The 25,355-nt window shown below is 37.3% G+C and overlaps 1 protein-coding gene and 1 non-coding gene across 2 annotated transcripts; both read left to right on the plus strand.

Annotated features, from left to right (window-relative positions):
- Positions 1-392: 392 nt before the first annotated feature.
- LOC122039167 lies at positions 393-498 on the plus strand. The gene has a single exon (XR_006128056.1). It is a non-coding gene; the product is annotated as a small nucleolar RNA R71 (small nucleolar RNA).
- Positions 499-20,567: 20,069 nt separating this feature from the next.
- On the plus strand, positions 20,568-22,143 carry LOC122028447 (thaumatin-like protein 1). Its single transcript, XM_042587337.1, has 3 exons — positions 20,568-20,723; positions 20,804-21,509; positions 21,609-22,143. Exons 1-3 carry the CDS (start codon positions 20,675-20,677, stop codon positions 21,784-21,786), a joined length of 933 nt encoding a protein of 310 aa, XP_042443271.1. The 5' UTR covers positions 20,568-20,674; the 3' UTR covers positions 21,787-22,143.
- Positions 22,144-25,355: the final 3,212 nt, after the last annotated feature.

A 25,355-nucleotide genomic window follows, 5' to 3' on the forward strand; every position in this document is an offset into this window, starting at 1 on the left:
ACTTAAGATCATTATCATTTTCACTAGATCTTATCAGTGTAGGAGGGGGATCTTCTTTGAACCATTTTGAAACTATACTATCAATCTTCACCCCCAAATGTTTGAACCCCTCATTCTATGACTTGTGAATTTCAAAATTCTTGGGTGGTTGAACTGCATTTTGTTTGACAGGCTCTCTAGTATTTATGGCTTGCACTTCTTGAATTTTTTAAGGAGATTCCATCCAACTTTTGTTCGACCATTCATGGAGGTTCAATGTTACTTGATCAATTAATGTATATGCTTCGTCTACACACTTGTCCATAAAAGAACCTCCAGTTGATGAATCTAACAAACACTTATCTGAGAAAAAAATTTTCCTATAGAATATGTGCAGGGTCAGCCATTATTTCAAACTATGATGAGGGCACTGTCTTTGTAGACTCTTGAATCTGTCCCATGCTTCAAATAATGATTATCCATATGTCTGAGCAAAATTTGTGATGCAATTGCTCATATAAATTATTCTACTTGGAGAGAAAAAATGATCCAGAAATTGCTTTTCCAATTGTTTCCAATTTGTGATGCTTTGAGGACGGAGGGAATATAACCGAATCCTTGCTTTATCCTTGTTACTGAAAGGAAATGCTATCAATCGAACTGCATCTGCTGACACTCATTCATAATTCACCATATCACAAAGTTCTAGGAATGTCTCAAGGTGCAGATAAGGACTTTATGATACTTCTCCTCCAAATTTGTGACCTTGTATCATGAAAATTAACTTCGGGTCTAGTTGAAAACTTTCTGCTTTAATATGAGGCTGCACAATGGGAGATAAAAATCTTGCAGAAATGAGTGCAGAAAATCTCTTAAGGATCTGCTTGACATGTTAGTGCTCATGATATCTAAAAAAAATTATAAGAAAAAAATTAGGAATGTAGAATTAAAGACAAGAAATAAAATGCATAATGAAAACAAGAAAGAAAACACAAAAAGAAAAAGAAAAATATCTAGAGTAACTCATATGCTAATCAACTAATGTTAATCGAAAACAGTCCCCGGCAACGGGGCCAAAAACTTGTTACGAACCGCAAGTGTACGGTTACGTCGTCAGTAATAAAAAGATACTGTATCCACAAGGACTGTTAATTAAGTACTAGTTAACTTCGCACGGCGAATTATCTAGAGAAACGTAAGATTGGTTAGGGAAGAAAGTAAGAGAAAGAAAAGAGAAATGAAAGAAAGAAAAGAGTGTAAATGAATGAAGGGGAATAGATGCTAGGATTTCGGTTTCCTTATAATGCTAGATGATGATACATAGATTGTTTAGTTCCTATCCTCTATGTTCATGCTCTTGTAGGAAGTTAGATTCATTATCGACTCTCCCCTGCAGTGGATAAGCCGACATGATCTACTACTCTGTATCCTATGCTACTAAATGGTAATGATTCCCATGAAGTCCGTTTAATGGGGCAACTCTGTCATGATGCCCCGCGGTCATACAACATAGAAATAGAAATAGAGATTACGCCTGGTCCCCTACTTCCTTGTGGAGATTTACTTCTCCTTTCAAGGTAATACCCTAAATGCCCGTTTAATGGGGCATCCCTGTCACGACGCCCCGCGGTCATATGATCTATGGTATTCCCCCTACGGGATTAACAATTCTACACAACCATTTGATAAAACATGCAAAAGATATAATCAAGATTCACACACACATCACATCAAACATGAACAAGGCATCAATAAGTCATTGAATAGAATCATGGCAAATCTACATAGTTTTACATCATCCATTGCATCACAAATACTTCCTACATCCTAGATCTGGAGATCTACACCATTACAAGAAAATACATCCAAGAAACAAGATGTAAAGCAATCTACAACTCAAGATATAAGGAGAAGAGAAGAGAAAGCTTATCCATGTAGCACCGATCTTCTTGGACGCAATCCTTGCTCCAGAGGTGGACGGATCGGCGAAGGATGGAAGATCTAGGGTTCCCCCAAGGGGGAGAACCCTTCCCCAAGCAATGGGGAAGAGCCCCAAGCCAAAGATCACCCAAGATGAGAGAAAAGGGGAAGAAAACCCCTTTTATAGGCTAGGCACGAGCACCACACGACCATGTGGCCTTTACACGGCCATGTACACTTCCCTCTCGGCCAATGTGACACGGCCGTGTAGATTCACATGGCCGTGTACTGCTTCAGCACTGGATGGCCTACACGGCCGTGTGACACACACGACCTAGCACATTTTGGCCTCTAGAAATATTGCACGACCGTGTGGACTTCACACGGCCGTGTTTTGCTTGGTCTCTAGAAAGCTTGCACAGCCGTATGAATCTGCACGGTCGTATGAATCTACACGGTCGTGTTCTGGAGCTGCTTCAAAAGTGACATAGTCATGTGAATCCACACGACCATGTGCTGCCTTGGCTCTGGTCTGATGGCACGGTCGTGTGGTCCACACAGCCAAAGTCTTCTTCTTCTCTGGAAATGTGACACGGTCATGTCATGGCCGTGTGGTTCTCACACACCCCTTGCATGGCCCTTGTCATAGCTCTAAATGGCTATGTTTCATTTCAATGTCTTTTGCACCATCAAGATGGGGTTTTCCAACCGAGCACAAAGTTTTGGCCATTTCACTTTTGGTCTGCAGTGCTGAAAATTCCACACAGCCTTCACATGACCGTGTAGCATTCACACGGCCTCAACACGACCTACACACGGCCATGTGGTCTTCACATGGCCAGAACTTGGAAGAACTCACTTTCGCATACCCATGACACTCTGGAAGCTCTAGACTTCATTTAAGCTCCGTTTTTACTCCAAATCATGTCCTATCAATCAAAACAAGCAAAGTGTAGATCTCCGAACAAAATATAATGGAAGTATGACATATAAAGAAATAGGATGCAATAAACATAGATTATACTCATGAAATACAAGTAGATGTGCGTCAAGACATGCATAAAAGTGTATATAATCTACGCACATCACACACTTAAAGAGGACTGGCCATAACTCAAAAAGGAAAAATGCAAGATGCCCAAGAAAAACAAGCACAAGACTCTAACTGCTACTTGGGATGACAGCTCATCATCAAAATCAGAAATAAAAGAATATGCCGGACTAGCACTGATGGCGAGACATGAAGAGCAAAGCACCTCAGAAGCCAGCATCGATGAAGGGAGAGCAACTTCAGATGAATGCAGCGAAGCAGGGGGAGAGTCAAGCTTCAAGTCTGATATGGTAAGTGAGGTATGCCTCTTACATCCTGATCAACTCTATTTTGGTATTAAGTCTATGGCAAAAACTATGTACAAGTTAAAAAATAAAAATGATAAATTAAAAATTGAAAACTTAGAAATAAAAAAAATTTTAGTAGAATCATGCCTAATAGAAGATTTTGAAAAAGTAAAACTTGAAAATATTAAATTAAAAGAAGAAATAGAAAACTTGAAAAATAATGCATGTTCAAATATTTTTATTTTTAGAAACTATAGAGGATTAAACTGGTACTATAGATTTCACAAAGGTCAGATCAGAAAAATAACAAAATCTTATATCCCTAAAAAATATCTGATTAACCCTGTAGGAAGGAACCTATATTGGGTTCCAAAAACTTGTTTAAATTAAAGAGAGAAATTAGACTTAGGGCTTTCAGGTAGAAAATTAAATATTTGAATTCATTAAAAGATTTTGTCTTGAAGTGGTTGATGATCCAATAACCAAGAAGGCCTAGTATCTTGCCACCACCTGGAAGGTAATTTCTGAATTGAATATTTAATTGACAAACTGATAAGCATGAAATAGTTAATTAATTTAAATGCTTTCAACATTTGCCAAAGGTTTAAAATTTAAAAAAAAAATGCAAACTTCACTTAAAATTTTTTTCAAATTTCACTTAGAAATTTGTCTTTGAAAAATTCATTTAAATTGTTTTTGTTAAAAAAAAAAATTTGTGTTTAGCTTAAAAATTTTTTAAGTTATTAAACCTAATATTTTTTTTACATAGAAATTTTTTTTGAAATTTCTAAAAAAAATTAATTCTTGATATTTTTTAAAAAAAAATTTTACTTAGAAAATGTTTCTAAAATTATTACATTGTTAGACTTTGAAAAAAAAATTCTTACTTAAAAAAATCTTTTTGGAAATTCAAGGTTTATTTTTAAATTGCCCTTAGATATTTATTGTACCTCATTTTTTATGTGATCAAAGGGAGAAAAGAAAAAGATTAAGTCTAGGGGAGATAGCTTAAAATTAAATTTTCCTACTTTTTATGCTTTATTACAAAATTTATTTTTGCTTTAACTTTATTTGTTTACCCTAACTTAACTTGGGTTGCTCACATCAAAAAAAGGGAGATTGTTGGAACCCCAAAGTTATTTTGATGTGATCAAACAAGTTAAGTTAGGTCATGTTTGGTTTAACTCTTGTGTTTAAGTGTGCAGGAGCTTAGGAGCACAGGAAGTCGAGCGAAAGACGTGGTTAGCGAGAACAACGGCACGGGAGAGAGTCGACAGGCTCGATGCGTCCGAGGGACGAGATGCCGCGGAAGAGTACACCGGTAGATGAGAAGAACGTATGCGACGTTCGAGGGACGAGAAGTCGAGGAGGAAGGCTGCTCGAGGAGAAGGCCGAAAATTGAGTTCGGGTGAGCCCTATTCCGGATGGCCGAGATCACCCAAGCGAGCGGAACCAGAGTGGAAGACCTGGACCGAGACGAGTAGAACCGGAGCAGAGGGTCAGAACCGAAAAAGTCAATTGTGTTGACTTTTATAGGTCCGGGCGCCCGAAGTCCGGGCACCCGGAACCCTTCCGAGCGCCCGAAGTCCGGGTACCCGGAACCCTTCCGAGCGCCCGGAACCTCAATCTTATCAGATTCGACGTGTTCGTTGACTGACGCGTCGGGAATATAATTCTATCCCACTCCAAGCGCCCGGAACCCTTCCAGGTGCCCGGAACAGTACTATAAATATAGCTTTGTTTTCAGTAGTTCAGACAATAACTTGTAATTCTTTTCTTTCTGTTCTACTATTGTGTGCGAGCTATTAACGTTGTAAGAGGCTACTCCGCCCGAAGGAGATCTTCAGAAAAGTGTGCTTCATTTTTCTTCGATTAGCAATCTCCTGATTGCAAACCAAATAATTCTCCTTGTGTTTCTGTCCTTTTAATTAGTCTCTTTTTTTATTATTACAAGTATTCTTAATTCAGCTATAAAATCGAGAAAAAGTTGAGTTTGTTTTTACAGGACAATTCATCCTTCCCCTCTTGTCAGTCACCAAGGGACCGTTTACCATGTTTATTTTGGTGTTTTATCATCCATCAATTTCTTGTTATGACTTTTAAATGTAGAAGGATTATTTCTGATCGAACTATGAAACTATCCTTTTTTTTGCTATTTTAGGTGTCATCTAGGTTATTAATTTTACTGTTGTTGATTTTGTAAGACACCTACTAATTTTTTAAAATTTTATGCAGGTTAGGCTTAGTTTAACTTAGACTTTGGTTCAAGAACTCAATCAGCCTGTGTATGTGTCTCTAGAAGATAGCAACTGGAAATTATTTTCGTCTCATCTTAAGTAACATATTCTCACGGACATGCTTATTTGTAACAAAACTTTCTCTTTTATTTCTTTCCATGTAGATTGGAGTTTTGTTTCGATCAAAAGTCTATATGATTGAATAAAAATTATGGTAAAAAAGTGCTCCATAGTAGAAATGCAAATAATGTAATAGGAAAGTGGATGTTGGGACCAAATTGGTACAAAATACAAGGTCAAGTTATCTTAGAACCAAAACAGAGCTTGACTAGACCCTATAATATCTTTTCCAGAAATTTGAGGATGCATTTGGAGGAATAATAATTTGACGTTGTCATCTGATTTTTAACCTTTTAATAAAATATTATTAATTTAATACATGTGTATGATATTTCTATTATTATTGATGTTATAATTTCCTCTGCAGTGAATAAATGGATTTCTAAGATGATTGATAGCATGTGCGACAAAAGATATGATGAAACAAAGGGATGAGAGATAGGTTGGCATCGTTGCATCATTAAAAATTGTATAAATTATTTGAGTCAAGCTTTGAAGCTCATAAAATTGTAAAATGCATTTTATTTTTTGATGTGGTATTTATATGTGATATTATAATTATGAATGATATCTGTGTGGTATTAAAATTATATGCAGTTGAAATGGCTTGAGTTTTGATTTTTCTTTTGTGCGGTGCTGATAATTATGTGGTTAACATCATATCTTAATTATAGTGTGTGGTGCACACTGCGAATGCTCTTAACTATAGTGTTATCGTGCGCTACAAACGCTCTTAATGGTAGCATGTGGTGCCGCTGCGAATGTTCTTAATCATAGCGCACGGTGCACATTGTGAATGCTTTTAACTACGACATGCGGTGTGCATTGCGAATACTCTTAACTGCAGCACATAGCGCACGCTGTCCATGTCTTGTGACTTTCAACAGATTGAAGTTGTACAACGTGCGATATGCGCTGTGGATAGCATAATTTCATGTTGCGAAAAGTCATATTTATTGTAGTATAATGTGTTGTTAGTTAATATAATAATAGGATAGGAGAGAAAATAAGGACAACCTCTGGGTGGCTAAGACCAACCTGCACGCCAACTTCTTGAGATAGCTATAGCGACATTCGACATCTTTTAAAAAATGGCTAAAAAAGTACACCGGCTACTGTTTATTGCCATCCTATTACACCAACGTTGATCCAACAGCTCACTCGATAGAAGACAAGTAGATCCAGAGCGTCTTGTCAGCAATGGGCTTTGCAAGTACAGGTAAAGAAGATAAGTAGCTTTTGAATCCTCCAGTGTCTTGTCGCATTCGGCGTTCCACTGAAACTTAGTGGCATGGCGTAGAATTTTGAAGAACGACAAACTATGATCATAATATTTTGAGATGAATCTTGATAGAGTGGTAACTAGTCTGGTCCGCCATTGAACTTCCTTTAAGTTGCACGGCGGGGGAATGTCTTGGAGTGCTTTCACCTTGTTGGGATTAGCCTATATTCCCTGCTCGGTCACGATATAGCCGAGGAAGTATCCGTTCTTAGCCCCAAACAAGCATTTATTGCGGTTAAGTTTGACTCTATATCTTCTCAAGGTCTGGCATGTTCCCTCAATATCTGCACACAATTCGATAGTTCGGAGGGATTTTATTAATATATCATCGACGTATACCTCCATATTTTGACCAATCAACTGCTAAAACACCATGTTCATAAGTCTTTGATATGTAGCCCCAACATTCTTCAAATCGAGTGACATGATGTTGTAGCAGTACGTTCCATCTGTCGTGATGAAGCTGACTTTTTCTTAGTCCTTCTTAGCGGGCAGGACTGTTAGTTAGAGCCCTAGAGCCGATCATTTGATGATTGTATGGACTCATGTATATCATATTTTTGTATATTAATAAAGGCATTGGTTTTTGGTTATTATGCTTATTTGTATTAGTGTCAGATAAAATAAGTATAGTAACGTCCTTGAGTAGAACGTTCATACTTATATCAATCGATTAGTTGAATCGATAGTGAGATGATATAGGGAACACTACTCTAAATCATTCCTAGTCGAGTATTAACATTCAGGGACAATGTTAATACAATAAGACTAGCATGTAAGTCAGCTCGATGACTTGATCTCACAAGTCATGGATATAGAGATATCAAGCTGACACATGGGTATGCATTAGAGAATGTATACTGAATGACCCGCCATGAGAAAGTATCATGGATCGTTATATGAGTGTCATATACTTTCTCATGTGGCTATTAGTATGACTATTAGTCCTTAGACCTGAAGTCACCATGGATCCCTACATAAGGAGTTATGTACTTTAGTTTCGTCAAACGTCACCCGTAACTGGGTGGACTATAAAGGCGATTACTGGGTATATAACAAATTATGCAGAGGGATGTGAGTGATGTAGATGGGATCTATCCCTCCTATATGACGGGAGAGACATCGATATTCTTGATAGAGTGAGATCACGAAGTGTATGGCCATACCCAAATGAGTCAATATGAGATATTGAGCTCATTTGATTGAGTGAGTCTACTCGGAGTTCAAGATTTAGATTGGTCAGAGGATGACACGGTCTATGCCTCACATTGATCAATCTAGATGTCTAGGATAGAAGGACACTTGTCACATATTGTGAGGAGTCACAATTAGTAGTCACAATGTGATGTTCGATCTCAACATTTCTTGTAACTTGGGTAGCAATGATGCATTGCTAGATGCCGCTCATTGCTTATGTTTTTAAAGGAGTTTATAACATTGCCAACGTTACAAGAACCTATTGGGTCACACACAAAGAACATGTGCATGGAGATTAGGTTCATATGATGAACCAATAGGATTAGATTCATATGATGAATCAAAGATTGGATTCAAATTAGACTTATTGAGTTAGACTCAATTAGATTCAATTGTTGAATGAGTCTAATTTAAATTTGATTTATGAGTCAATTTATATTAATGAATTGAGATTCATTAAATTAAAATTGACTTGAATCAAAGCTTGGATTTAACTCAACAAGGAAGAGCATTGGTCAAGTTTGACTTGACCAAATAGAGGTTGACACATCAAGTTTTGACTTGATGAATTGCCACATCATGAGGATGACTCATCCTACATGGCATGCCACATCATCCCCTTATATAATGGTGTGCCACCTCATGGAGGTTACACACCATTAATCCTCTTAATGTGGCCGGTCACATTAATGTGGGGGTTACACATGTGGTGGCCGGCCACACTAAGTGATGAGAGGTTTTCATTTGGTGGAAATTGAATGGTGTTCAATGCTTCTTCTTCCTTGGGTGCTTCTCCCTCTCTCTAGCCTGCTAATGGTCGTGGCTTCATGGTGGAGAAGAAGTGAGAGTTGATTCCAAGCAACTAGGTGGTGTGAAGGTCACAAAAGGAGAGTACCTAGAAGAGTGTGTGAGTTCCTTTTCCCTTCTCTCCTTTCTCACCTTTTAGATCCAACCCGAGAGCCCTAGAAAGTGCTAGCACACTTGTGGGTTCTCCTCTCCATCTTTGAGTGGTAGAAGACCACTCCTTGTTCGTGTGGATACCGCTAGAGGACCGTTCGCTTGACGGTCTCGAGATCCGGCTACCTTTGGACGTTGCGGGATTGCGAAGGGCACGCATCAAGGGTAAATGTTTTTCCCTCGTAGATCTAAGAGTCGATCGTGTTTTAAACTCGTACTCGCATTTTTCGAAAGTTTTACCTTGCACGAGATCCGTGGCTTGGGCGATTCGGGGTTTCCGCGACGCGAAAAGCGGTTTTCGCGGCCCGAAAAACCCAACAAGGACTTGGTGATATCCTTGATATATGTCCAGCATACATAGCAACTCACATCCAGATGCAGAGTCCACCACATGATCGATGTGTGGTAGAGGGTAATAATCTTTCGGGTAGGCTTTGTTTAGATCTCTAAAATCGACGCAGACTCGCCACTTATTTCCCAGTTTGGATACCAACACCATGTTGGTAAGCCAAGCCGGGAATAGTACTTCTCAGATATGTTCTGCCTCGAACAGCTTCTCTACGTCCACTCGGATAATCTAATTTTGCTTGAAGCTGGAGTCCCTTTTCTTTTGTGTTACTAGTCGAGCGTCTGGTTGGACGTGCAACTCATGTTGCATTATTGCTAGAGAGATACCCGGGAGCTCGTGGGTTGCCCATGCAAACACATCATGATATTTCTAATAAAATATGATCTAGATTTTTTTTTCTTTCAAAAGGGAAACCCCTGCTCGATCAGTGGTTTCACCAATTCAAAGCGCCCTCACTCTGATACCAATTGTAGGATTGAGACGTGCTAGAGGGGAGGTGAATAACGCTCGTGGCTTTCACATTCGTTTAAAAACTTTCAAGAGATAAGCAGCAGAATAAAGACAGAAAGAAAGACAAGCAATTACTAACACTTTGATTTACTTGGTTCGCAGTTTATGACGACTTCTACTCCAAGGCCCGCAATTATCGATCACTTTCGTTGGGCAATCACTATCAATCTGAAAAAATTACAAAAGTAATTACAATTATGTATAAGTAACATGAACAATTAAAGAAAATATCGATGACTAAGAGGAAGAAATCTTCAACATAGTTGTCATTGGATCAACTTTCGGGAGTCATGGAGGTGTTTTCTAAGCAGTATATATAATAAGTGGAAGATGTTCAAAATGTTATTGTTGAGGTGATGATTGAATCCTCCTTTTATAGCCCACTCCGGGTGCCTGGAACCTCCCAAGGTGCCCCCACAGGGTTGACATAGCGTGCTCTCGTCGAAATTTGTCTCTAGGCGCCTAGACATTAATGTAGGTCTGTCAATCAGCGTGCTTCAACTCGCCGCGCAGATAGATTTTCGGCCATCCGAGTGCTTGGAAACACTTCGGGCGCTCGAGCCGAGAGGGCGCTTGGCTAGGCACCCTGCTCTAGGCAAGCCTTCCCGGGTGCTCAAACCAGCTTTTTCCAGTAACTTCATTTTCTACAAAATAAAGTTAGTCCAGACAAAATAATATAAATAAGGTATGATTTTGACAGCATTCGGACTATCCGGTCCTGACTTTGAGTTTCATTGAAACTTTAGGTCGTACCGACGCCTACTGTTCCCTTTTCAGGGAACACATCCTCACTTACTCCTCTCAGGAGAAATTACCGTTTGCCAGACCGATCCTCCAGACTGTTTGAACTTTTGTTCAACATCCAAGACTTCAAATTTCATGTTGAACATATGATCCATGACCCGTCCAGTTTTCCACCTGGTGTCCACGACCCCCAAGATTTTCACCTAGAGTCCTCGACTCTACGATTTTGCCTAAAGTCCTCAACCCACCAAGACTTCACCTAGTCCTCCAGACTAAGACTTCGTTGACTAACCACAATTAGGACTTTCCACCAGCATAACTGTAGCTAGGACTTTTCTTTGCCTAAGATCAATTAGGACTTTCCTATGCACTTAGTTCAACTTGTCAGACAATAAGATATCTTAACTTTGAACCCCTTTACCATTATCAAAATGTAGATTCGATCGTCTAGTGCTCCCTACACCAATAGAAATTCCATCTCTATCTTCTTCTCTACCTCACTTGCATTTATTGATAAATTTTCTAGTTGTAGTTATTGTTTGTACAAGCTATCAAGGAAGGTAATTATAAATTACATATGGTATGACAAACAAACATAACGGGACAAATATTTTAAATTAGAAGTTAACTCATTTTAAGTAGGGGTTGACCTCATCACAGTTCAAGAGTATGTATGTTCTTGCTACATAGTATTCATTTGGATTTAACCATCTAGTATCAGATGCATGGTGGTGATAAGTCCACAAGTGCACAGAAATATCATCAAGTAATAAAAAGATATCGATCCCACCAGGAATATGAATCAAGTACTAATCAAAGAGGAAAAATAAGTTATCTAGAGAATCATGGGTGGCTGAAGTTATGAAGAAGCTAGGGAGAACAAGAGAGAGTTGAGAGAGAGATGCGAGCAAGAGAGAATTAAGAGAGGGCAGAAAAGTGAGCTGAGTCAGAGAAGTGAGTGAAGGGTGAAGTGATTCTAGGACTTAGGTTTCATCCAAATGATTGTAAATGAATAATATATATTTGGTTTCCTATCCTCAATGGTGATTTGTGTAGGTAGACTAACCTTTATATTCAATATAAACTTTTAGAACTATACTGGAGTATCAACTTCAATTATTGCATACTTTTAGAACAGTCAAAATTAGAGATCTCTTCCTAAGGAGACTCTGTCACGGGATCCCATAACCTCTAAATAACCGCTCTCCTACTATGTGATGATGAATTAGGATTGATCCATTAAGCTCTACGTTAGCCTAGGGTTCCTCGCGACATACTGATCTACTCTTGTAGCCGACTCTCCATGTCTCAATTGTCTACGAGTCAAAGGATTGGGTTCCCCTCTCGGTCCATCCCTAAATCCCTGTGGTATACGAATCTCATGACTCTCAAAATCGAGATCATGCTTACATAGTAGATCCAGACCACTAATACACATTTCATCGAACAGGTAACATGCAAACTCAATAGATTAAATAGAATAGTATTTACATATCAAAGGGGCTAATCCCTACTCTAGAATCAAGAGAACTACTTCATTGCAAGGTAATTACAAACTAAAGACACTAATAAAAACATTCATACAGTCAAAACAGAGAATAGAGGTAAAAAAATACTTAGGGAGAAGATTTCTGGTGTCTTCGGAATGGTTCCATGTGACAGAGGTGGATGGATCATTATGATGGATGAAGATGACATCTCTAGAATTTCCCTTAGAGGGGAAACCCTCTCCCAATGAGGGAGGTGAAGTCCCCTAGTCCAAGATGATTTAAGCAAGGGTTTGCTTGACTCTTTTATACTTCCCCAAACTATCAAGTTTTACATATGTACATAGCTCCACCAAAATGGATTTTTCAACTCTTAAACTAGGTTTTCTCGGGTTGGACTATGAATCAAAGTTATATATCTTTAAATTATCTACATTTTCATATGAGGTATGACCCATGGCTCAAATCGAACCAAAAGTTATGATCATTCGAAGTTTGGTTCATAATGTAACAAGACTCATGTCGTGCCTGCATGACTTCCCCTAGTGGATTCTACTAGGGAGCATTTTACTACTATTTTGTACCCGATTGCTTCTATATGAACATGCTCGTGTCATGGGATATTATCGGAGCATGTTCCTTAATTAAAACTTCATTTTGATAGTATTTCGAATCTTTTTTCTTCGTGGGCGCTTCATGTGGTCGCTAATTTAATGGCGCAATTAAATTACTTTACTCTTTAAATTATGAGGCGAATTCCACAAATTGGGCATAGGCGGTCTTAAATTTAGCAATTGGATTTAATTTCAATATTGAGTTGAACACACAAAGCGTCCACAAAGAAAAAGGATTCAAAAGACTATCAACTTAATTGTAAATATGAAATTAAACCATAAATTAGCTCTAAACATTAAAACATAAATATAACGACCGCTAAATCCTCAACGCATTCGAAATTTTTTCTACCATTCTCACATCTAAATTAGCGACAGAAATTAATTTTGGTCCCTAAATTAGGGACTGAATTTAATTCGATCACTAATTAGAGACTGAATTTAGGGAATGAAAATACGGGACCAAATTTATTTTCGATCCCTAAATTAGGGACCAAATTTAATTTTCATCGCTAAATCCTGAATCCTACGCAATTTTCGTCTGCCACCCTAACCTCCTAGCTAGGGATCGAAAATAATTTTGGTCCAAAATTATAGACCAAATTTAATTTGGTTACAAAATTATGGAACAAATTTAATTTCGCTTTGTAAATTAGGGATCAAATTTAATTTCGGTCCCTAAATTAGGGACTGAATTTAATTTTGATTGCTAAGCCCTGAATCCTAAATGCATATGTAATTTCCATCTACCACCCTAACCTCCTAGCTAGGGACCGAAAATAATTTTGACCCCAAATTAGTGATCGGCTTTAATTTGGTCTCAAAAATTATGGACCAAAATTAAATTTGGTCCCTGATTTAGGGACCAAAATTAATTTTGATTACTAAATTTAATTCGGTCATAAAATTATGCATTGAATTTAATTTCGGATCCTAAATTAGGATTAAATTTAATTTCGATCACTAAGTCCTAAATCCTAAAAGCATGCCTAGTTTCTGTCCGCACCCTAGCCTCCTAGCTAGGCATAGAAAATAATTTTGATCCCAAATTAATAACAAGATTTAATTCGGTTACAAAATTAGTCATTAATTAATGGTCAATATTCAATTAGGGATCAAATTAAATTTCGACCCCAAATTAATAACAAGATTTAATTCGGTTACAAAATTAGTCATTAATAAATGGTCAATATTTAATTAAGGATCACTAATTTCATGTTAGACAATTTTTTTTAGTCACGGATAAAAAAAAATAAAACGTTTTCATTCAATTTAATATTACATTTCAGTTTCTATAATTTAAAATAATATCCACAGCTCGTAGTGTCCTTTTCCATCTGAAAAGTCAAATTCATTGTACAAGAAAAGTTCCATCGATTCTCACAAGGTTTGGCTCATTTCCACTAAATCCACATTCATGCATTGTGGATAAGAACCAAATGTAATAAAGCTTCAATTAACAGCTAACGCACACACTGAACTGGCGGCAGCCGCCAGCTCAACCGAGCTCATCGCCTTTGCTTTAATTACTTGGCACCACGCACTATCCCACGCTTTCTTCATACGCGGATACGCCTTGTCGGAAACTCCTCGACAAAATATACCCCCCTATATTCCTTTCCTCCTCAGTAATGATATTGGTGCGTAATTAACTATTAATCAGTCAATAAAATGTTTAATTGGAGTTGGCAAACTGGCACTAATTAATTATATATATCCATGGTATTTTTAAAGTAAAAATTATATCACGTGAGAAAAGATGATTCATTCGTGTCTCAGTGTTATTATCAATTCATCCCTAGATTAACATGGAAAAAATAAATTACGGATGACTACTAATCATTAATAGATAGGATTAAGACATCAAAAAAATATATACTCGGACATACTGAATTTCAATCTTAAAATTTCATATCTTAACCATCCTACCACCAAGGGTGGAGCCAGCCCAAGTGCCTAACGGTTATGAGAAGAAAAAAGATCAATTTTATCGTAGAGAAAAAAAAGGAGAAATTAAAGACAAAGAGGAGACTTGCCCAAGTTTTAGCATCTGTATCGAAATCGGAGTTAACATCATCCGGACTGACTCCGTCATTACATACCACCCGAGAGGACATAAAAAATGATATCATCCATCAATATCATCCACAGTACTTTTGACTCCGAGTGCAGAGGACAATTGGAGACTTGCTTCTATATACGTTTGGTGTTTACTTCAACGTGTTTTAATTTCCTCGTGTTATTTGGCAAGTCCGCAGCTGAGCTATCATTGCGTCTGCTCGAGTACGGGAGAGAGGTGCCCGTGTTGCCTTTTGCTACGCTAAATTGTGAAACTGATGTTTCCTGCCGATAAGGAGGTTTATGTATATCATGTTTTTGTTTTGGATCTTAATTTGTATGTTCAAACTGATGATCAAGTTTCCTCCGATTTTGCTTGACGCTTGCCTACGTCTGGTTTGGGATGCACATACCTTCGGTGGTGCCGCATTGTGGCCAACACGTGACAAAGACTTTCATAAGCAAGAGACCTAGCTCACTCAGCCATCAATGCCACACAAAGTCCTTCATCGATCCTTTAATTCCTCGTTTGGTTTCAAAGACATCATGCTAATGTATCTTGTTGAGCAACAAAATATCCACGGCTCCTAATTGTCAAGCTCATACCCTTCCATATTGTTAGTATAATCAACCTCAAATTAAGGTTGACAAAATCGATCAAACTTGGTTTGATTAAACTCGAGTTAACTCGAGTTGGGGTTTGATTTTATATCAATATATTTGTTGACGAGGGCAAGACGTCAATTAAAAAAAGAGTTTGTTGGAAAGAAATATTGTCGGAGCAATCGACCTCGAGTCAGACAGACCGAGATTGATCAAGCAAAAAGTCAAGTGGATCAAGATAAATCGGATACTTGATAGTGAAGAAGCTCAAGTGGATCATGATTGGTTGAACACTTAGAGATTGAAAGTACAATCTGGATTTGGTAGGGTGAAGTCCAAGTGGATTGAATACTTGGCATGGAAAGCAAAATCCAAGTGGATCATGGAGAACTGAACACTTGACATAAGAAGAAAATTCCAAGTGAGTTATCGAGGATTGAACATCTGACATGAGAGGTTAAGTCCAAGTGGATAAACATTTACTAGTCACTTAGTAATGAGGAAGTCTAAATAAGTCAAGGATGCTCGAATGTTTTAATAGTAATGAAGTCCTAACAAATCAAGGACCGGATGTTAGATAATAATAAAGTCTCGACATGCCAAAATTAACTGGATTTTAGGCAAAGATGAAGTCATGATAGAACAAGGTGGATTGAATGTTCGACAATTTTTAGTCTCAAAAAGTCAAAATTAATCAAATGATAGGAAAAGGAACTCTAGAAGGTTGAGGTTAATTGAATACTAGGCAATGTGACACTCGATTGATTGAGCATCACTCGATCGATGAACATTAACAATTGATTATTAAGATCAAATCTGAATTGGAAAGAACCATTATATAGATACACATTCAAAATCAGTTGAGCAACTGATTGATATGGATACCATCAGTTAACTATTAAGTAGAAATCAACCTCAACTTGAAAGGTATAAAGAAAGAAGTTTGTGGAAAATTTTGATGTTGATTTTGGGTGTTTTGTATGAGAGTGTTATTGCATTTACAAACTTGAAGAGTCAAACCAAAACAATCCAAATGAAGATTTACTATTGTAAAGTTATTTCTTTTCCTTTGTTCTTATTGGTCATTGTATCAATTGTTTTTCCCCCGAGACTATGGTGCAGTGGTTAGACCCTCTAAGTGATTAACCAAATATCTAAGATTTGAATCCCAGCTACAACATGCTATAAGAATTTTTCTTCAGTGGGACGACGAACCTAAAAAAGTTGGTAGCTTGGATGGGCTTCCATGAGTACTTCTTGATTTACCTAGTGGTCGATGGAAAACTTCTATGGGATTTGTTGGTGCAATCGTCCTTAGGTCAAGGTTGACCAGTTTGGCTAAACTCGAGTTGGCTCGAGCTTGAGTTTCGATATTTGATAATCTGTGATAGAGAAGTCAAGTGGGTCAAGGGAGGACCGGATACTTGTCTAAAAAGTCCTAACCGGAGGTTAGGCAATGGGAAGTCCTAACTGAATGTTAGGCAATGGAACGTTCTAACTGGAGATTAGGTAATGAAAAAGCAATAGTGAGTGATATTAGGCAGGAGAAGTCCTAGCGATCTTAGGTAGTGAAGACCCAGTTGGGAACTAAGCAATGAAAGTCCTAGTAGAGTTAGTCAGTGAAGACTTAGTTGGGAATTAGGCAGTGAAAATCCTAGTGGGACTAGGCAATGAAGATGTAGTTGAGAACTAGGCAGTGGAAGTCCTAGCGGGGCGAGCCAGTGAAGACTTAGTTGGAAACTAGGCAATGGAAGTCCTAGCGCAGCTAGGCAATAGAAAAGTCCAAGTGAGTCATAGGTTGTTTGGATACTTTGTGATCGAAAGTCTAACGGGAAGTTAGCACGAGATGAAAAGTTTAAGTGGGTCAAAGGTTGACTGGACATTTTATGCAAAAGCCCTGACATGTAAAGGTTGATCAGAAGATAGACAATGGGAAGTCCCAATGAGTCACGGATGACTTGAGGGTTGGGCAATCGATTAGTCCAAGGTCAATTAATTGAGTGCTTTTCGTGAAGTATAGTAAGGCTAGGAATTGATTGGTCAATCAATTAAGGCTCATGTTAATCAATTGGGTCAATCGATTAAGGAGTTTTTGCGTTAGATCAAAAATGCTTAGAATCAATTGGAGCAATCAATTCAGTCCTGTCAATCGATTAGGCTAATTGATTGGGTAGTGATTCTCTCGTGAACATAAAACTTTGTAATCAATTGGGACAATCGATTAAGGCAAATGTCAATCGATTAGGACAATCAATTTAGCAATGTTTTTGCGAGAACAAAAAACATTTGAATCAATTGGGGCAATCAAATGCTAAATCGATTAATATGTCTCACCAATCGATTAGATTGACGAAAAAGAGTCATTCTGTAGGTTTTGAACAAACAGGTTAATGTGACAATCAATTGGGGATAAACCAATCGATTAGGAGATGTCAAAGTAATCCTAGAAAATGGGTTTTTGTAAAGATTTGAACAACACTTGGTTCAGCCGGTTCTTGAAAGTTTTGGAGCAAAGTATTGTTGCATTTCCATTCACTAAAAAGCAATCCAAAGCAAGAAAAGAGCAAGCAATACAAGGTTCTTCATTTTAAACCATAAAACTCATTCTCAATTGTATTTGGTATTTATGTTCTTGTTTTTCTTATTATATTCTCATGTTTGAACTTGTACGAGGCTTCTCCACCTCCGGGAAGAAGATTTTCATAGTGCATATGTCAGAGTGAAGAGTGGATCCTTGGATTAGTCACCTCGAGGAGGTGAATATCGAGTAAAATGAAGGTGTTAACATTTCTTTAAGTTTTTTGTTGCAAATCTAATTCAAAAAAGCGATCGAAGTTATTCATCCCTTAACTCGCTACATGTCCCAATAGGACTAAGCTGATCATCTTTAGATTTAATCGGTATTATTATATCTATTGTGTTTGTGTCTTGTGTTGCTTGTAAGAACAAAAATTGTAAGAGATTTCTTCTTCATAAATGCTTAGACAAGGAGAGAGATGGTGATGCTATAGCTAGGACGATAAGCAGTGGAGTAGAAATCGATGATTCCAAATTAACCACATAAAATTGGTTTGCACTTGTGTTTATTTTTTATTTGTACTTATTTTATGTGTATTTCCACTATGCATTAATTCCTTGTAGATGAGCGCAATGAACGTCCATCGATATCGAGTACAATCAAAGAATCATAATTCAGTATTCCGCCTCGTCTAGTGAGATATCTCCAATGCCTTCGATTGTAGCTCCCTCTAGTAGTTGAACAACGCAATAGGAAACTTGTCGCTTTTCCTTCTGACAAATCTATACCGGGATGCAAATGGATGTTCGCAGTCAAGTACTACCTTATTACTACTGTGGACCATCTTAGACCTCAATTGTTGGTAGGAGGGTATACTCATAAGATAGTAGGAGAGGAGAGGAAAAGTTACCTATGTAGTTAATCAAACTTGATTAACAGTTTTCAGATAATTAACCTGTTCAGACTTGTGCTTTGCTAATCAATTGATTCTCGTCGGTTTGGGTAGATCAAGCTGTGTTCATATTGTACTTTTTTTTTCAAAATTACACGTCAGATTAAACTTAGACGTTCATATTAATCAATTAAACTACAGTACTTTCAGCTACCGTTGAAAATGAAGTAGAGCTAAGAAGCAACATACATGCTTCTTACTTTACGTTTCTCAACTGCCTTCTTAATTCAATAGTCTGGATAATGGATGAATTCAAACCAGAAGCTTCTGCTTGCCATTTCACATTAACTAACTTTGGAGGATCAAATTAATTAAACTAATGTATTTGAAGATAACATTTTTGTCACTCCACTTAGCTTTGACATTGTGCTGTGTAATCAATTGGAGAATCTAGTAATTTGAATCATATAGGGGGAAATGGTCTCCCTGGAAGTTTGACTCGGACAGGAAAAGTCCAGCGCCTGCTCTGAAAAAGAAGCAGCGAGGAACACACTCTGTGAAAGTCACTGCCTACCAACTCATTCAGAAAGGGAAAAAAGAAATGTGTTGCTCATGTTTCATCTCCATTTAATGAATGGGAATTGGATTCTTATTTGACAATCTGGATTGGGTTGGAACCGATAAGGTCATATTTATCTTTTCGATTAAATTATTAAAAAAAAATGAGAGAGGAAAACTGATTTAATAAGAACGGGTTTACTGATTCAGCTGAACAGAGCTGATTGTTCAAACTAGACTGGTAAACGGTTGGCCATGGCAGTTGTCGCCCAAGGGAACTTGGATTCGTCAGTCCACCCACACGAGAGATCCGTGTGCCATGGTCAACGGGCAAGGATTTTTCTCTTTAGGAACAAGGTCAAAAACTCAAAGGTGACGGCGACATTGACTGGTCGTTGATCGCTCCGATTAATCAGGAGAGCAATCGGTATCAGATATTGTCAGATCCAGATCGGATTAAATTGAAAATAAGAAAATTGGGGAAACTTCCAAGAAAAAGAAAAAGATTTGGTTGACGTCGGAGAAAAAATATGATAAAACGACGGTGTTTACATCCATTAAGAATTAATTTTAAAATTTATTAAAATAATTATTCATATAATTACTAACTATGTCAATCCATCAATCCGTAGGGTGATATCATCGATTTCTAAATAAGCTCTCTCGTAAATAGTAGTACTATGGTACTATATTTTAAAGATTAACACCATAGAGATATTCTTCTTTGAAATTTAACATCACTTCTTTAAATACAGCACTAGAGTAATTTAGTAAAATGAAATGAGTCCCTTTGGTCAATTAATTGAATGTCTTGTGCTGAAGAAAAATCTCAAATCTAAAACTTCAATAACAACTCCCAAATTATTGTTGATTATTGCAACTGGAATTCGCTTATTACATGGAAGATCGATGAAACTGCCTCATCGATCCTCAAGTATGCGCAGGCCAAAAGCAGAGGAAAGCTTCTAACGGCTAAAGCTAAACGTTATAATCCTACTCGCCCATCGAGCTCGAGGGCCATGATCTGCTGCACGTGTGGCCGACGATAATCAACGCCGTCGATGGTCCTGCATCGTCAAATCCTGGTCAGCTTTTCCACGTGTCTTCACTCCATAGCACAACGTTCATCATCTATTTGACTATTCGACCTTCGCAAATTCTATAAATTCACTGCCACGCCGGTTGCTGAAGAATTCCCCTTAAACCTGAGTTCTCCCTGTTTTCTCCATCTGATCTCAGCTAAGCTGATCAGGGTGTGGTAACGGGAGAACGAACTCAAACTGCTCCACGTCTTCTATTTCCGCGATCAAGATGGCCGGAGTTTTGGTCGTTCTCGCTTTCGCTGTCTTGTCGATTGAAGGTGAATTCTTTGCTGTTTCTTATGAATCGTGTGCTCTGTTTCTCCTTTTTTTTATTTTACTAATCGTGCTCTGTTTTCAGGGGCTTTGGCCGCAACGTTCACCCTGACGAACAACTGCCAGTACACCGTTTGGCCCGGCTTGCTCTCCGGCGCCGGCACCGAGCCGCTTCCGACCACTGGCTTCGCTCTGCAGTCTGGCGAATCGCGCAACCTGGAAGCGCCTTCCGCGTGGTCCGGCCGCCTCTGGGGCCGCACCCACTGCTCCACCGACGCCACCGGCAAGTTTACCTGCGCCTCCGGCGACTGCGGATCGGGCGCCGTCGAGTGCTCCGGCAGCGGCGCCACCCCGCCCGCTACCCTCGCGGAGTTCACGCTCGACGGAAGCGGCGGAATGGACTTCTTCGACGTCAGCCTCGTCGACGGGTACAACCTCCCGATGCTGGTGGTTCCGGAGGGCGGCTCCGGCGGCACGTGCAGCTCCACGGGGTGCCTGGTGGACCTCAACGCCCTGTGCCCGTCGGACCTCAAGGTGGTCCTCGCGAGCAGCGACGGCGGCAGCGAGGGCGTGGCGTGCAAGAGCGCGTGCGAGGCCTTCGGGACGCCGGAGTACTGCTGCAGCGGCGACTACGGCAACCCTAACACGTGCAGGCCGTCGTCCTACTCGCAATTCTTCAAGAACGCGTGCCCCAGGGCGTACAGCTACGCCTACGACGACGCCACCTCCACCTTCACCTGTGCCACCGGCTCCACCAACTACATCATCACCTTCTGCCCCAGCACCACAAGGTCAGCACCACAAGTCACTTTCTTGACGGCTGCCTTCCATAGTTGACCATTAATTGATTGCTTTCTAACAAAAGTGTTTCTTTTTTTGTTGTCCCACAGCCAGAAATCGTCGGACTTGAACCCGCAGGCGGTGGGTGTTTCGTCGAGCACCGCCATCAGCAACAACACGATGGTATACGTGGGCGGCAGTCAATCCAGCGACGGCGCCGCGCTCTATTTTGCCCGCACGCCAGCGGTGCTGATTGCGCTCGCCGTCCTCCTCGCGGTGATCGCGTAGAAGCCGTGTCCTGTAGTGCGGCCGGCCATGCTTCGGTCACGTGGGCTCTGCCATATTTTCGGCCGTTGGGGCGTCTACTCCTAGACGTACTCTCCTTAAACGCGACCCTCTTAACTTACTCTCCCTGAAAGAAACATGTCGCGACAGAAGGCACCAACAGAAAAGTAGGTATTAATGACGGAGAGAATGAGTGGGACGCGAGTAAAGGACACTGCGTTTGCTGCTTGCCGTTTAATTTTCTTCTTCTCCGGTTACGTGAGAATTATTCTTTTATTTTAATTTGTTTTCTTAAAGAAAATAGTAGTTCAGTTCTTGAAATAGGAATTTGATTGATACCAGAATATTTGGCTTACTTGAGACACTAAGTGTATTTTTTTTTTAATTTAAAATTTTCATGATGATAAAATAATATTAATAACAAGAGGATAATTGTTCTAAAATAGTTCTTTCTTAAATATATTAAGTGATGATGTCACTACCTAGATCTGATTCATTTTAGAACAACGTACATAAAAAAGTTTGCCTTCTTCAATCGGTTCAAAATTATTTAATCAAATAAATCATATATTTTTCAACTAAATCCGAATAAAATTTATAAAATATCAGTTAATTTAAATTTTCAATAAATTAATTAATTTGTTTTAAATAATTATATATTTTATTATATTTTAATTTTTTATTCAGTTAATTCAGAATTAGTGATTTATTAACCTAATTAAAAATTTTAATATCAAAATATAATTAAATTAATCAAAATAATTATTATTTTAAAAAAAAATCGGTTCAATCGACTAATTCCATTTAATTAAATTTTTACTTAGTTCCCTCAACTTAGTGAAAGACTTAGAAAACCTAACTTCTTAAAATTGAAAAAAAATTAGAAACAGATTTCTAAATCATCTCAATTCCGTTCAAAAATAAGATAAATTTGTATTTCTCTCTAAATTTTTATTAATTTTAAACTATAAAAAATAATAAATTTTTATTTCATTTATACTGTATATTTATTTTTCAAAATTCCGTTTCAAAAATAAGATAAATTTGTAAATCAAATTTCCTTCTAAAATATTCTTATATTTTAAACTATATAAAAAATAATATAATTTTTAATTTCATTTATACTCTATATTTATTTTTGTAAATTCCGTTTAAAAATAAGATAAATTTGTAAATCAAATTTCTCTCCAAATTTTTATTATATTTTAAACTATAAAAAACGATATAATTTGTATTAAATGTTTTTTCTAACTCATATTTATTTGAAATTTCATCTCAAATTTTGTTTCAAACTTTTTTCTAAATATTATATTTCATTAAAATGTTTGAGATTTCAAATTTTGTCACACAACTTTTTTTCCTAAATATTATATTTATTAAAGTAAAAAAGGACTATTAATTACGTTAGTAAATCCATCTTTAAAATTAAAAATTTTAAATAGATTTTATTTCTTTCTAATAAATTTATATAAATCTGAGATAGATTTTTTTTATCTCAACTTTTAATTCAATTTTAAATGATTTTTTTTACAAAAATCATAGGTTCTCAAGTTTATTTTATAATTCGTATTTATTTTTATTTATAAAAATTTATATATAATTTTGTCTTAAATTTATTTTTAAATTTTTTTCCCAAATATTATATTTTACTATTCTAAAATATTTTTTCTATCTTGAAATTTCATTAAATTTTAAATGAATTATTTTTTGAAAAAAAAATCATAACAAATTCATTTTATAATTCATATTTATTTTTTATATGTCATTTCATATCAAATTTATTTTAAATTTCGTCTTATTTTTTAAAAAAAATATTATATTTTATATTAATAATTTCGTTGCAAATATGTATCTAATTTGTATAAATTTTATATCCGCCTTAAATTTTTATTAAATTTTAAATAGATTTTTTAAGCAAAAATCATATTGTTTCAAATTCTATTTTGTATTTTTTTTATTTATAAAAAATTATATGTAATTTGGTATTAAATTTATTTTAAATTTTGTTTTAAAATTTTTAAATATTATATTTTATTAAAGTAAAATGAATTAATAATTTTGTATCAAATCAATTTTTAATTTATATAAATCTAGAATAAATTTTATTTCTATTTTAATATTTTATTAAATTTTCAATGAATTCTATAACAAAAATTATATGATCTTAAATTTTATGTATAATCCGTATTTATGTTTATTTATAAAAATTTATATATAATTTGGCATGGGTGTAAGCCGAGTTGGTATCGGATAGTAAAATTGTCACACAGGAGTAAGGTTTAAATCCTCCGAGAGTCATTCCCTTAGGGAATAAGTGTTAGAAATATGAATGGAAATAAGGAGGTGGAAGAAGTAGACTCTTTTGTGTATGAGTTTAATTCCACATTGGGAGTTTCATGACACTATTGTTGATTTATATTGTTTCACATGTATATATAATGTTAACAAAATAAATAAAGAGAGATTTTTTTCTCATGCGTGAGTGTGTAGGGAGAGCAAATTTAGCGCCTCGATTGCACTAAACCAAATTGACTTGCGTGAGCGCGTGTACACCCAAGCAATGAAGTCCAAAAATGGTCAACTCAGAAGTTGACCATAACCATATTAAAAATTATAAATGGAAAAATAATTAAAAAGGTTTAAATTCTTTTAGATGATTAAAGGGTGCATCTAATGAAGAGGTAGTATGCCTCTTAGGAAAGAATGCGATCTACATCACCCATTTTGAAATGGATGGATGAGATCTAATTGAACCAAGAGGTTCTTATACCCTTTCATATGTATAAATAAAGTGTCTCACATACTCATTCATTCACTCACTTCCTTCCAAGCAAAGCAAGCATTGCATTTTTGCATTGGAGAGTTCAAGAAGCTTCCTCGGTTCGGAGGTCTTGCGATTTGCAGTGCTGCTATCGCAAGATAAAAGTCGTATCTTGGGAGACGATTGTCGTATTCCATGAGCACTATGTGCGGGACAAATTCGTCTTAAAGAGATAGAGTCTAACTCTAACCTCGACTTAGCTGAAAATGATGGTATATCATCATTCTGCCTGCAACCATTTTTCATCAGCAATAAAAGACCCAACAGACCAAGCCTTGGGTGATCTCATTGCAGGCGCCTTCAATGCCACATTAGCAACAATTGCTTGACTTGTAATCAAGTAAATCCTCGAGTCCTTTCTTTATTTTTATGTTATTTATTTGCTTTTAATTCAAAAGTCGACACTCGAACTTAGGAGTCTACACTCGGGAGTTGGGATTTGACACTCAAACCTGGGAGTTGGGAGTCGGGAGTCTATACTCAGACTTTGCAGCCGGAGTCCAGAGTCGATACTCGAGAGTCGGGAGTCTACACTCGAACTTTACATTTGGAGTCTGAGTCAAGAGTCTACACTCAAACTTTGTGGTGGGGAGTCTACACTCAAAGTAGGAAGTCGAGCATACAAGACAACTCAATTTTTCAGCCAACTCAGTCATCCCAAGCAGCTCTTCCTTCCCTATTTGGCAACCTTGGATTATCACCTCAGGTCAACTCAACAGATAAATCTAAATTTAGTTTTTTTAGAAATTCA

This window comes from Zingiber officinale, chromosome 1A (genome assembly GCF_018446385.1).
Source record: "Zingiber officinale cultivar Zhangliang chromosome 1A, Zo_v1.1, whole genome shotgun sequence".
NCBI classification, from domain to species: Eukaryota; Viridiplantae; Streptophyta; class Magnoliopsida; order Zingiberales; family Zingiberaceae; genus Zingiber; species Zingiber officinale.

Coding starts and splice junctions, on each gene's coding strand:
- LOC122028447 (XM_042587337.1), top strand. CDS start 20,675: ATGGCCGGAGTTTTGGTCGTTCTCGCTTTCGCTGTCTTGTCGATTGAA. Junction 20,724..20,803: donor CGCTGTCTTGTCGATTGAAG/GTGAATTCTTTG, acceptor CTCTGTTTTCAG/GGGCTTTGGCCGCAACGTTC. Junction 21,510..21,608: donor TTCTGCCCCAGCACCACAAG/GTCAGCACCACA, acceptor GTTGTCCCACAG/CCAGAAATCGTCGGACTTGA.